Raw genomic sequence first — 12,230 nt, forward strand, 5'->3', positions numbered from 1 at the left:
TTAGGTGACAAGAGGGGCGAGAGATTCCTGAGTGGTTGAGGTACACCAGCCAAAGACATTCAAAATCTGGGGTAAACACAAGAGCCACTGTGCTAGACTCAAATGCTTTTGTAGCTGGGGAGTCAAAAATCACAAGAGAATGAATTGCTGTCCAGGTAAGGAGAGAGAAATAGCCAAGTGGGTGGCAGTACCTGGACAACCCAGCATTTGGGGAAGGGATGGGAGGGAAGAGGCCCAGAAAGGTGTCTGAGTGGTATCAAAGGAGAGAGATGTTGGCATGGTTGTGAACAGAGCTCTACAGAGAGCTGGACACTTCTGACACTGAGGAATAGTCAAGGAAAAGACAGAGTGAGAAACAGGCTCTGCTGTGTCTCCTTGGAAGCTGCTGATACAATAAGGAACTTCATGGTGATGCACACCTTCAGTCTCAGCACTGGGGGGGCAGAGGCGGCAGGTCTTCAAGGGACCAGCTGCCCCTTTCGGCAGCCATGACAGTAACACGTGCTCGCCATGACCTTGCCTTGGTCACTAAGAGGTCAGATGCCTGCCTCGTGGCAAGGAACCAATCAGAAGTTAGCTGGTGGTGCTAAGCTTTATGGCTCTGGGTGTGCTTTATGGACAAGTACACAGCAATGTCACGCAGAGCATAGCAACCACCCTGGGAGGGCCTATGGGCCATAACAACCAATTGGCCAATCAAGACAGGGCAAGCCCTCCAAGCCTGGAGGCACACCAATCCTGAGCCTGTGCATACCCCTAGACACTCCCCTTACACTGCCCTACAAGATCTCTATGCAGCCCCTACGAGATGTCTTTGCTAGCCATCTGCTATGGCGGGTGGGTGAAAGACCCGAGCTAACATGAGGTCAGCGCCTTAAACAATAAAGCCTCATGCAGTTTGCAGCAATTTTTCAAATCTGCCTGGTGATTGGGGTTACCGTAGTCATGGGCTGAGACCCTGGAGGCCTGAGTTTTCCGGGGATCTAACATTTGAGGTCTCGTCCTGGATTTGCGACCACCCCTCACCTGAGTGGATTCGATCTTGGAGGTAAGATGATTTGAGCTTACAACTTACATATTCAATGTTCTGTATGTCTCTTGCTGTTTTGATGGTTTTGTGCCATGACTTGAATTTGATCTGTGCCGGCGACTTGTATTTGGAATTTGGAATTTGGACCTCAGGGGGAAACAGACGTGTTTCGAGACTCTGAAGTCCTGCCCTGGACGAAAGTCCGAGGTTCATTTGATTTGGACCATAGGGAAAGCAGACGTACCCAGAAACAGACGTGTTTCTGGAACCCTTGGTTCTGCCCTGGACAAAAGTCCAAGGGTTGTTTGTAATTTTGGCTTGTTGCCATGTCTGTGTCTGTAATTTGGTCTGCCGCACAGTTTGTCCTGTCTCTTGTGTCTGTCCTGTTTTTGCTGTTTGTGTCTGTCTCTGTACTAACCACCCCCATCCCCAGATTCCACCTCAACTGGGATTGGCAGATGTGCCCCGAGGATCACAGACTGCTGCTCTGAGGACATCCAGGAGATACTAACGGAGGCCAAGGACCCTTGGACCCTCCTCAGTTAGCAGCGATTGTAGCAGCCTGGCTCTGCCACCCGTCTTCCTGGCGCCATTGCCTTATAAGCGGTGCAGGGCAGATTTGTTTAGCCTCTGTTCTTTCCTGTCTATTCTGTCTCTGTGTTTTCATCGTTGGTTTTCAATTCAGGATTCACCACAACACCCCCTTTCGTTGAGTCATGTGGTGCCACACTAGGTAACTTTCTTCTCCAGCCTTTGTTTCTGTACAGTTTTCTGTAAGGCTTGGAGGGTTGGAATGGGCTGGCTGACTGAGCAGGTTTGTTATCTGTGTTATCTGATGTGCTGCAGCCGAGTCCCCTGAGGCTGCTACTCTGAACTCCAACCATTCCTGCAGCCCTTACAGCTGAGCCCAGCCGATATAAGTGAGACTTTTTCTATCCCCACCTGCCGGTCTGTGAGGCATGCAAAGTAGGGCTGGCTCTGCCCCAACTGCTGTCCTGCCATGGGTCCTGGCTTGCAACAGGAGTTTCCCTGCTCTGAGGGAACATGGCTGCAAGGCTGCCATCTGCCTGGCTGCCCGGCCTTCTCTGTGCTCCACACACATGGTATGCAGGGGGGCCACGGGGGTCTTTGTCCCACCCCTGCATTGGCCTGGGATTACCAGCAGCACCCCCTCCCCCAGGTCTCTGCCTTGAGCACATGGAGCTGGGGCGTATGAACTTATCTGGCCTGATCCGGAATTCTAAAAAATGAGCTTAAAGTTATTAAAAACTATAAAAGGGACTTTGATAAGAATTTTTATGTTGACTGAGAAATGAGAGAGAATGTACTAAAGTAATAAAGAGAGAAAGGGAAAGAGAAATTTGTCTAAGAATGTCTAAGAAAATCAGAGGAATAAACCAAAGGTATATAGAAAGTTATAGAGGGTTAAAGCAAGTCGTAGAAGGTCAGAGAAAAGGTTGTTAAAAGAGAAAAATGTAAACTGTTTGCTATGGTTTCTCATGTCTACAAATAGTAAATTTTAAAAATTGGTAATAAAAGTTAAAATTTTAACCATATTAAGTTAATTCTGTTTAAAAAGTCCTGTTTATTTCTCAAGTAAATTATGTATACTTATTTTAAAATGTTCTGTTTCCTGGCATAACCTAAGTTCTGTTACAAGCATGTAGCTAAAATAAATGGTGAGGGTCACTGCCGTTTTGTAGCCAGCCACGTGGCACAAAATGGTAGCCATTTTGCTAAAGTTAAAAAAAGATACTTAAACCGCCATCTTGACTAAAGATGACTGCATGGAAATTAGAGGTACCATCTTAGAAACAAGTTTTTCAGTTAAGATTTAAAATGTTAATGCTTCTATATATTACAGAAAGACATTAAGGGAATTTAAATTTCTTTTTAAAACCAGTTTTTTTAAATGTTTGTTTTTATTAATGTTTGTACTTAAAGAGCTTCAATTTAGAATTATTTTTAAGCAAAGCCTGACAATGTAAAGTACTTGTTTTATAAAAGATGCTAATCTATTATAAGATGTTACAGTTTATGTTTTCAGAAGTTAAGTGTAGGGCGTTGGTGGCACACTCCTTTAAGTTTAGGGCGTTGGTAGCATACGCCTTTAATCCCACCACTTGGAGGCAGAGACCGGTGGATCTTTGTGATTTCAAGGCCAGCCTGGTCGGCAGAGCAAATTCCAGGACAGGCTCCAAAGTCACAGAAAAACCCTGTCTCAGAAAGAAGTTAAGTTTAAGCAAAGCAGCTAAAATATGTACATGTAGCTACTGTTTAAGGACTATTAGGTAACTCTAGGCAGTTTTAAATTCAGCTGTGCTAAGTTTCAAATATTTTACTAAATTAAAACCAGTTACAGTCAGGCTGAAAATTAATTACAGAAATAAGACCTTACCTAGCCACCTGTATGCTTCTTGTGTGCTTAAGTCAAGTAACTAAAACAGACAGACAGACCTCTAATGCTTCAGAGACCTGCAGAATATGGCATTTATATTGTTATCTTTAAAGTTTATAATATCAGACAGACTTCCAGATCCTGACAGTGACCCAAAGTCTCCAAAGAAGATTATGAGGCACCCCAGTTCCTGCACCTGGATCAGTGAGTGAGATGCTCAGATGTGATACCTGCCACCTGCCAGGACCTGGCCGAGACTGTGGACAGAGCTGCTGGACACTGGAAAATTGATTGCACCCCCTTTGCCTAGACAAAACAAGGTCAGTCTTTTCCATGTCCCTCTTCCACAGAGAGGAAAAAAACCTCTCACCTTATAGGCCTGGCGAAGATTGCTGTTCTTTGAGACATCTGCCTCCAGCAGTAATGGAGAGACTTGGGTGTGGCTAACTGTATATGGACTGACTTCTAACTGGCTTCTGTCACTTTTTAGTAGATTCGGATAGAATATACCCTTCTCATATCTCTGAAGTATTAATGGTTGTCAACTTGGCAGCCTCAGACAGTCAGATCCACTATAGACTATAGTCAGCATGTTAGCTGGTAAAATAGTGACTATCTACTGTTCAGGCACAAACTCAAGGTTTTTAGGTTTATTTTGGTTGTCATCTAAGTACAAACTTAAAGAGCTTTTCATCAGGCCAAAGGCACCTCTGTCCAATCCATACCTGGCTCTCTGGACAGAAGAAAAATGTACATGCTTATAGCCCAAATCTGTAGTTTTTGCTAGGACTCAAAGTTATAGATATGTTCCTGCTGTTTGAACAGATATCCAGATATCTGCTTTTTCTGCACTGTGGGCTTCAGTAAATAAGTTTTAACCTCTGTTCCTAGTTTAAACGTGTCTTAAACAGGCTTCTGCTTCTGGCAGACATCTGAGTATCAGTTGCTGACTACAGGCTGTTCTAAGTAGACTGCGAGCCCTGGACTTGCTGTGAATGTGAACCAGTCCAGCTGATGTGGACACTGCCTGTCTCTGCAACAGAGTCTGCCAACAGCCCCTGATGGATTCCCCATTGCCTAAATCCCCCTTTTTGCTTTTGACTAGCATTTCAACCTTCTGGGGTCCCTAACTTCATCCCATAGTCAGCAGGAAGTAGCATGGGAAAGAATACGACGTCCATTTTCCCTGGTTAAAATGCTAAGTCAGAAGAAACTCCCTTGCATGGGGATGCCAATATCTTTCACTCCCTGATGGGGGCACTAGAGAGACAATAATTCCATGATTGGAATTTCCAAAAAAGAAAATGGGGGAATGAAGGGACTAGCTGCCCCTTTTGGCAGCCATGACAGTAACACGTGCTCCCCATGACCTTGTCCTAGTCACTAGAAGTCAGATGCCTGCCTCGTGGCAAGGAACCAATCAGAAGTTAGCTGGTGGCGCTATGCTTTATGGCTCTGGGTGTGCTTTACAGACAAGTGCACAGCAATGGCGCACAGAGCATAGCAACCACCCTGGGAGGGCCTATGGGCCATAACAACCAATTGGCCAATCAAGACAGGGCAAGCCCTCCAAGCCTAGAGCCACACCAATCCTGAGCCTGTGCATACCCCTAGACACTCCCCTTACACTGCCCTACAAGATCTCTATGCAGCCCCTACGAGATGTCTTTGCTAGCCATCTGCTATGGCGGGTGGGTGAAAGACCCGAGCTAACAGATTAGCTCATTGAACAACAATAAAGCTTCATGCAGTTTGCAGCAATTTTTCGAATCAGCCTGGTGATTGGGGTGACCAAGGTCCTGGGCTGAGACCCCGGAGGCCTGAGTTTTCCAGGGGTCTAACAATCTCTGTGAGTTTAAGACCAGTCTTGTCTACAGGGTGAGTTTCAGGACAGCCAAGACTATACAGATGTGTCCTGTCTAAAAAAAAAAAAGAAAGGTAAGAAAGGAGAAAGGAAGGAAAGAAAAAAAGAAGGAAGGAAAGAAGGGAGGGAGGGAGGGAGGGAAGGAGGGAGAGAGGGAGGGAGGGAAGGAGAGAGGGAGGAAGAAAGAAAAAAATAAACAAACAAAAATAAAGGTCCAGTGAGGTGGTGAGGGTTTTGGGATGAGGTAAACTGAGGCACATACATGGAGAGAGGAAGTGAAGGGGGCACACAGACCACCCTTTTAAGAAGCCTGGATGTGAACACAGGAAGAAAGAAATCAGTCAGACTGTGAAGTGATGGGGCAAGACAGAAAGGAGAAGACCCTAGATCAGGGAGGGAGGGAAGGTGAGGGTGTGGGAGAGGGCGGGATGCTGGCTGGAGCAGAGTGTTAACTGTCTCACAAGTGAGGGTGGTGACTGAGAAGTATTGATGCCCATCTAAGCACTGAATGTAGGTGGGCTGATGGAGGACTGTCAGAATGTAATAGAGCCTGGGACCAAGACTGGGGCTCTGTAGGGTGGGGTGTGAGGGGCAAGAATAAAGGATTACCCTCCTTAGGAATCCTAGAGTATCCTAGGACAAAAGTAAGTAAGTGAGAGAGCCATGTACTAGAACAGGTTCCAGCAGCAGGTAGTCTCAGAGAGCAGGAAGCAGGTGCTGGATACAGCAGAACTCAGGGAGGTACAGCCTCCACCCCCACCACCCCTGGTCAACCATGGAAGCACCTCTGCCAATTGTTCTGAGGGAGCTCCTGAAGCAAGTCAACTGCTGCCCCTGAGACATAAGTTCCCCCTCTGGGACCACGGAGGTAATTTAGTGTCTGTCTCTAGAAGGGCTCACATTTATCAGTGGCAGCTGCTTGGTCCCAGCTGGCCATAAGTCACACGATTTGGGTGTATTTCTCTGGAGTTGACATCCTCTTGTAAATAACATAGAAAATACTCTCAACTCCTGGCAGAAGTCTGCCCTCTGTCTCTTGTGCCTTTAGAGTGACCTTCCTTTCCATCAAAACTGAAGGTGTCTCCTCCTAAGCACCAGGTGATGGGACCAGGTTTGCAGGAGCCCTCCCCCATATAGGGTGGGACACAGTGCTGATTTTGTGATATACAGCTTATTCAAGTTCAATATCCAAGAGCCCTTTGACCTGAGGGATCAAGACATAAGGACATGGCTTTGTTGAAGCCTGACAAGCTTGTGGCAAAAGTCTAAAAAGCACCAAAAGGTGAAATATGACCATCATAGTTAAATAAATCAACTTGCTCCTTGAGAAGCCCCTTCCACAGGGATTCAAGAGGACAAGATAGAGTCAAGGGTCCATCAGGAAAGAGCCCCAGACACACTTCGGGTGGAAGGGCACCATAAGCATTTATGAGGAGCACACACCACACATTGCATCAATTGTGCCTTCTGAAAGCTCACATAAGTGCTGTTGACTGAGTGTGAGAGATGTTTTAAGTATGCAGAGCTCTCTCTCTCTCTCTTGCTCTCTCCTTCTCTCTCTCTCTCTCTTTCTCTCTCTCTCTCTCTCTCTCTCTCACACACACACACAGAGAGAGAGAGAGAGAGAGAGAGAGAGAGAGAGAGAGAGAGAGTTTAAACATAATTTCCCTACGTAGGTGGATAATGCATCTTCTAGAAGACCTGTGTGAAGTGAAAATTTCATAGCCAGTTGCTGGACACCTCCTTAGCAGTCATTTGTCAGGAAAAGCTCAGAGGCATAAGGTATTAGCGTTGATCTTGGTTTCCAATCATAACTACATAGAAAGACTCTGTTGCTGAGGGCATCAGTCAGTTCAGTTGCAGAACATAGGGAAACCAGGAAACTCCCCTCAGGCTGGCTTATACATTGCCGGAAGTTGCTACATAGGCTGGTAAGGTAGAAAATATCTCAAAACTTATCCATTAGTTGATCCTGCATGTTGCATGGCCAACCTGCTGGCAAGATGGTCCCCTGGTCCAACAGTGGCCTGATGGTTATGGGGCAACCAACCAATTCCTGACTGCTTATGAGACCTGCTCCACAGGGGTAGGGGCAATAACACCTGGCGATTGGAGGTGCTACTGTGAAGCACGTACAGATAGGGGCTTTGGAGAGATTCAAACCTAGTTCAAAGCTGGGCCCCTCCTCTTACTTGCTGTGTGACACTGAGTGAATTATTGCCCCCCTCTGAATCATAGCAAATAGTGAACTATTGCCAAATGTAATTCATATTTCTACTCCAAACTCTGTGCTGTGGTCAGTTATTCATTTATGGAGTATAGCGTGTGAACCAGCCCAGGGGATATGGACATGAAGAATACAGGCAAGGGGTCCTTATTACAAATGTGCCAGTACATGCTGTTCCACCTGCACTTCCATTCTGGGATACAGCTGGTTTGACTCAGAACTAGCAGGGGACAGAGCAGGGAGCTCAGAGAGGACATTGCCAGAGGATTGCAAGGCTCCATCCAGTCATCTTCCTGCTGAGACACCCCACTTCCTGGCAAATGCAGTCAGAGCAGACTGGGCTTGTCTGGGTCTGTTCCACATGGCGGTGCCTTTCCTATCTGTCATTCTGGTCCCTCTGTCACCTCAGCAGCAGTGAGTGGTTCATCTTAATTACATATCTGCTGGACCCCTTGTTGCTGACTCACGGACGTTAGGCTCTGATTACACCAGGGTCACTCTTGCAAGGGAAAATAAGTGAGCACAGAGAAACAGCTGAAATGCAGAGAGCAAAAGGACAGAGGTCATGCCACTGGGGAAAGACTGAGGCATCCAATGGAGAGTTCTGCTGCTGGCAATCCCACGGATTTGTGGGTGCACTTTTTTTTTTTTGAGTTATCACCAAACTGTTGGTGGGATTGCAAAACTTGTGAAGCCACTATGGAAATCAGTGTGGAGAATCCTCAAAAAACATAAAATACATCTACAATATGACCCAGCTATACCAAGCCTTGGCATATGTCCAAAGGACTTATGTCCTACTCCATGGATGTTTACTCAGCTACAGTCATGCTCTTCGCTGCTCTACTCATAATCGCCAGGAAATGGACGCCACATAAATGTCCTTCAACCGACAATGAGTAATGAAAACATGGCACATATATACACTGTGGGATATAAAGAAAAACAAACTTTTCAGGTAAATGGATGGAACTAGGAAAGATCATGTTAAGTGAGGTAACCCAGACCAGAAAGACAAATGTCATGGGTTCTATTTCACTAGAGGCCCCCAGTTCCAGATCTTCAGATATGAATAAAGATCACAGAGCAAGTACAGAAGCCAGGAAAGTAAAAGGGGACCATTTTGGGTGTGGGTGGGAGACTAGCAGAATACAAGTGATCTGATGGGGGAAATGAGAAACGGGGGAATCTAATCAGGGGAGTGGAGGAAGGTACATACAGAAAAAGGAGGGAGGAGGTTAAAACAACAGCAGGGATGTCTGAAAAGTCATTAGGAATCACACGATTAACTACCTAAGAATACCTATAATGCACATAATAAACGACTAAATAAACATACACAGTTTGAATAAAAATTCCTTATGTGAGCTAACAATGTTCTTCAAGAACCAAAGACCATCTAACAAAATCCCCACAGCAGGCACGAGAAGCCCCAACTTTGAGTTGTTTGTCAGGGTTATCCGAGAGAGCCCTAAAGCATTCTAGACCCTTGCTGTTGCCCTTGGCTGCCTCCCGGAGATAAGTCCCTATTGCTGAAGACACCATGCACTTTGGGCAGAATCCAGAGGACCTGAGTTGGAACTCACCTGGATGCCTCTTTCCCAAGGACTAGATTTCATGTTGCCAAAGGTGACATACAAGCTTCCAGGTGAGAGAAGCAATCAACAGTCCTACCCAGCTATGATACCTATGAAACATAACAATGACCAGAGCGGCATGATAACACCAAGGATGCAGTAGTGGCAGTCACACCTTGGCTGTAACCAACAGTTCTCTAATTGTTCATAAGGCTTGCCTAGTACTAGAAACCTAACCAACTGCTCAGGGCAAGTGAAGTCATGGGCTATGGAGGAGAACGTATAACTGTCACTTTACTAAACCAGCATAACCCCTAACCACACTCTAAACACTTGTCCTTATACCCATAGGTAACTGTAGTTCTCACCTTTCATCAAGAAAACCTCTCTTTGCAACACGTGGACACCATTAAAGAAAACTACAACCAATCAAAATACAGAGTTGTGCAGCCTAATCTCAATGAATATGTCAGCTACTCCTGAATCTAAGATTCGGGGACCACTGAGAAGAAGAAGCAGGAAGATTATAAGAACAGATGAACAGGGAGTTTGATGTGAGACAAGGTTTCCTAGTAATGTCAGATGCTACGGCCATAAAGTACTACCAACAACATGATTGCCAATCATGACCTGAACATGAATGACACCAACAGACACGCGAAAGAAGATGGTCATGTATGGGTGGGGGGACCCATGAGGGGACACCCTACACAGAGAACTGTAGGCAACTAAGGAATGCTGAGAGAGGTGGGGGAGCACACAAGCTGGGTATCCAGTACCAAATGGTCAACCCTGAAAATGTAATACATATGACTAACATACAGTCTGAGCAGGTTGTATTCATGTATTTAGGAATACACACAAACACACATGTGTGTGCTCATGCGTGTGCACACACACACACACACATGTGCATGCATATGCATGTATATAACCACCATGTATATAACAACAGTTAATGAGAAAGAAGCCAAAAATTTAAAGAGAACAAGGAGAGATATATAAGAGGGTTTGGAGGGAGGAAAGAGAAGAGGGAAATGATATAACCATACTATAATCACAAAAATAAGATAAATAATTAAAAAGCTTTGTTTTCATTCTTAATTATTTGTAGGCTTGTGTATCTAAACTGTGTATGTACACTTGAGTGTAGTTGCCCTAGGAGTCCAGAAAAAGGCATTCATTCCCCCAGGAGCAAAATTACAGGTGGTTGTGATCTGCCCAGTGTGGATGCTGGGAACTGAGCTCAGGTGCGGTACAAATTCTACTGAGTTCCATTCTACGATTATAAAATCTTACATTCAAGATTTAAAATTTCTCTGTGAGAAACACAGCTCAATAGATTTTTTTCTCTTGTAAAGCCTCTGTCTCACCATATTACAAGACTGGCTTCAAATGTCTCAGCTCAAGAAGTCCTCCTGCCTCAACCTCCAGAGCAGCTGAGATAAAGGGCGTTGAGCCAGTGTGCCCAGCTTTAGCTCTGTTTTCTTTATGACTCCACTTAAATGCAACAGCCCAAAGTGAAACAAAACCCTTATTTATAAAACAGATTCACTAGTGTGACACCAGGGACAGGAACAGTGATAAAGATTAGTTATTCTATGTCCACACCAAACTGTTCAAAATAACTGATGAGCTGTCTGTGTTACTGCTGCATACTTACTGTTATCTGCGTCAATGACCAGCATCACATCCACACTTCTAACACCCTGAGAGGGCGAGTAACCCACTTAAAGCCACATAGCTGGGAAGTGACCAGGTCCCCCTCCACCCCACCACCAGGTTAGCCTGCAAGCATGAGTCTCTGAGCTGTTGGCCACGAGCAGGCCACAGTCCAAGCCTCTTACCTGGGGCTGAGGAGGGAGCTGCTGACAACCGACTGTTGAGAAGGGGCCCTTGCAGTATCCATGGCTAGGGACAGGGAGCAGCTCATCCAGGACTGCAGACTGCTCTCTGGCTGGGAGCTGATGACAGAGACATTGTCCCTAGAAGCCAAAGTTAGGACACTGATCACAGTGGCAACCACAGCAAGGGTCATAACCAGATCATCATTACATGCCGTGAGCCCAGGCCCTGAAGAACATTATACATGTGATGCCACAGACAGAGAATTGGTACTGAGCTGTGAATGGGAAGAAGCACTGGCATTTGGAGGGGCCAACTTGGGTCTTAGCCAAGGCCACCAGACTAGTGTCTGGTGAAGTCTGGGTAGAAAACCTGCTCGCTTTTATCTCAATATCCTTGCACTCTTGGAGACGCGCGCACACACACACACACACACACACACACACACACACACACACACACACACACACAGGTGCTAAGGTCTCTCTGGCTTGAGGGTCCAGTTTGCTGTTGAATTTTGTACCCAATGATATGTTCATGGGATATTCAGGGATGAAGGTCTTCAATTGTTCCCTACTTTTTGGGGATCACCTTGGCAAGCTGGGTCTTCTCTTTATGCTCTTTGATTGTGAAAGTAGTACCAGGGGAGAGTTACACAGCTACTGTGTGCTCTGTGTGTGTGTGTGTGTGTGTGTGTGTGTGTGTGTGTGTGTGTGTGTGTGTGTGTGTGCGTGTGTGTGCGTGTGCGTGTGCCTGTGTGTGTGTGTGTGTGTGTGTGTGTGTGTGTGTGCCTGCACATGCACACAAGTGCACATGGGCCCATACATGCACAAATGTGTGGTGTGCTTATGTTACACTAAGTCAGTTACCATGGGACAGGGGCTTGATATTAACCCTGTCCTCAAGATGGCTCCCTAGCAGAGTGGATAAATATCTGTGTGAGCAGCCTCGAAATGAAGGCTTCATTATCACAACTATAGAGAGGGGCAGAGGGCCAGTTCACACATTAAGTAAGGAAACTCCATTTCCTTCCTGGAGGAAAAGGGAAGTCAGTATGGCAGCTGAGCCCTGCTGTTGGAAGGTGAGGGCCTGGTGGGAGCAGTGCACACACAAAAGGTCAGGATGCAGACAGTAGGAAAGCAGGAACCACAGGTGAAGAAAGGATCAAAGGTCAACATGAAATGTAAGTGCCTGTTCTGGGGCAACAGGGAGCCACTGAGGGTGGTGGGGGACAGTGACACAGTCACACATGTCTAACCAAAGTCAGTCAGGTAGGTATACAGAGTGTC

At 46.0% G+C, this 12,230-nt stretch overlaps 1 protein-coding gene across 1 annotated transcript in view; it reads right to left on the reverse strand.

Annotated features, from left to right (window-relative positions):
• Positions 1–12,230, reverse strand: part of Myo18b (myosin XVIIIB) — a 180,529-nt gene that overhangs the window by 17,221 nt on the left and 151,078 nt on the right. Inside the window, exon 41 of the mRNA XM_035444166.1 lies at positions 10,944–11,081. Coding sequence (XP_035300057.1) covers positions 10,944–11,081 — 138 coding nt within the window. The remainder of the gene's footprint in view (positions 1–10,943; positions 11,082–12,230) is intronic.

The sequence above is a fragment of the Cricetulus griseus genome, chromosome 4, assembly GCF_003668045.3.
Source record: "Cricetulus griseus strain 17A/GY chromosome 4, alternate assembly CriGri-PICRH-1.0, whole genome shotgun sequence".
In the NCBI taxonomy this organism is placed as follows: Eukaryota; Metazoa; Chordata; class Mammalia; order Rodentia; family Cricetidae; genus Cricetulus; species Cricetulus griseus.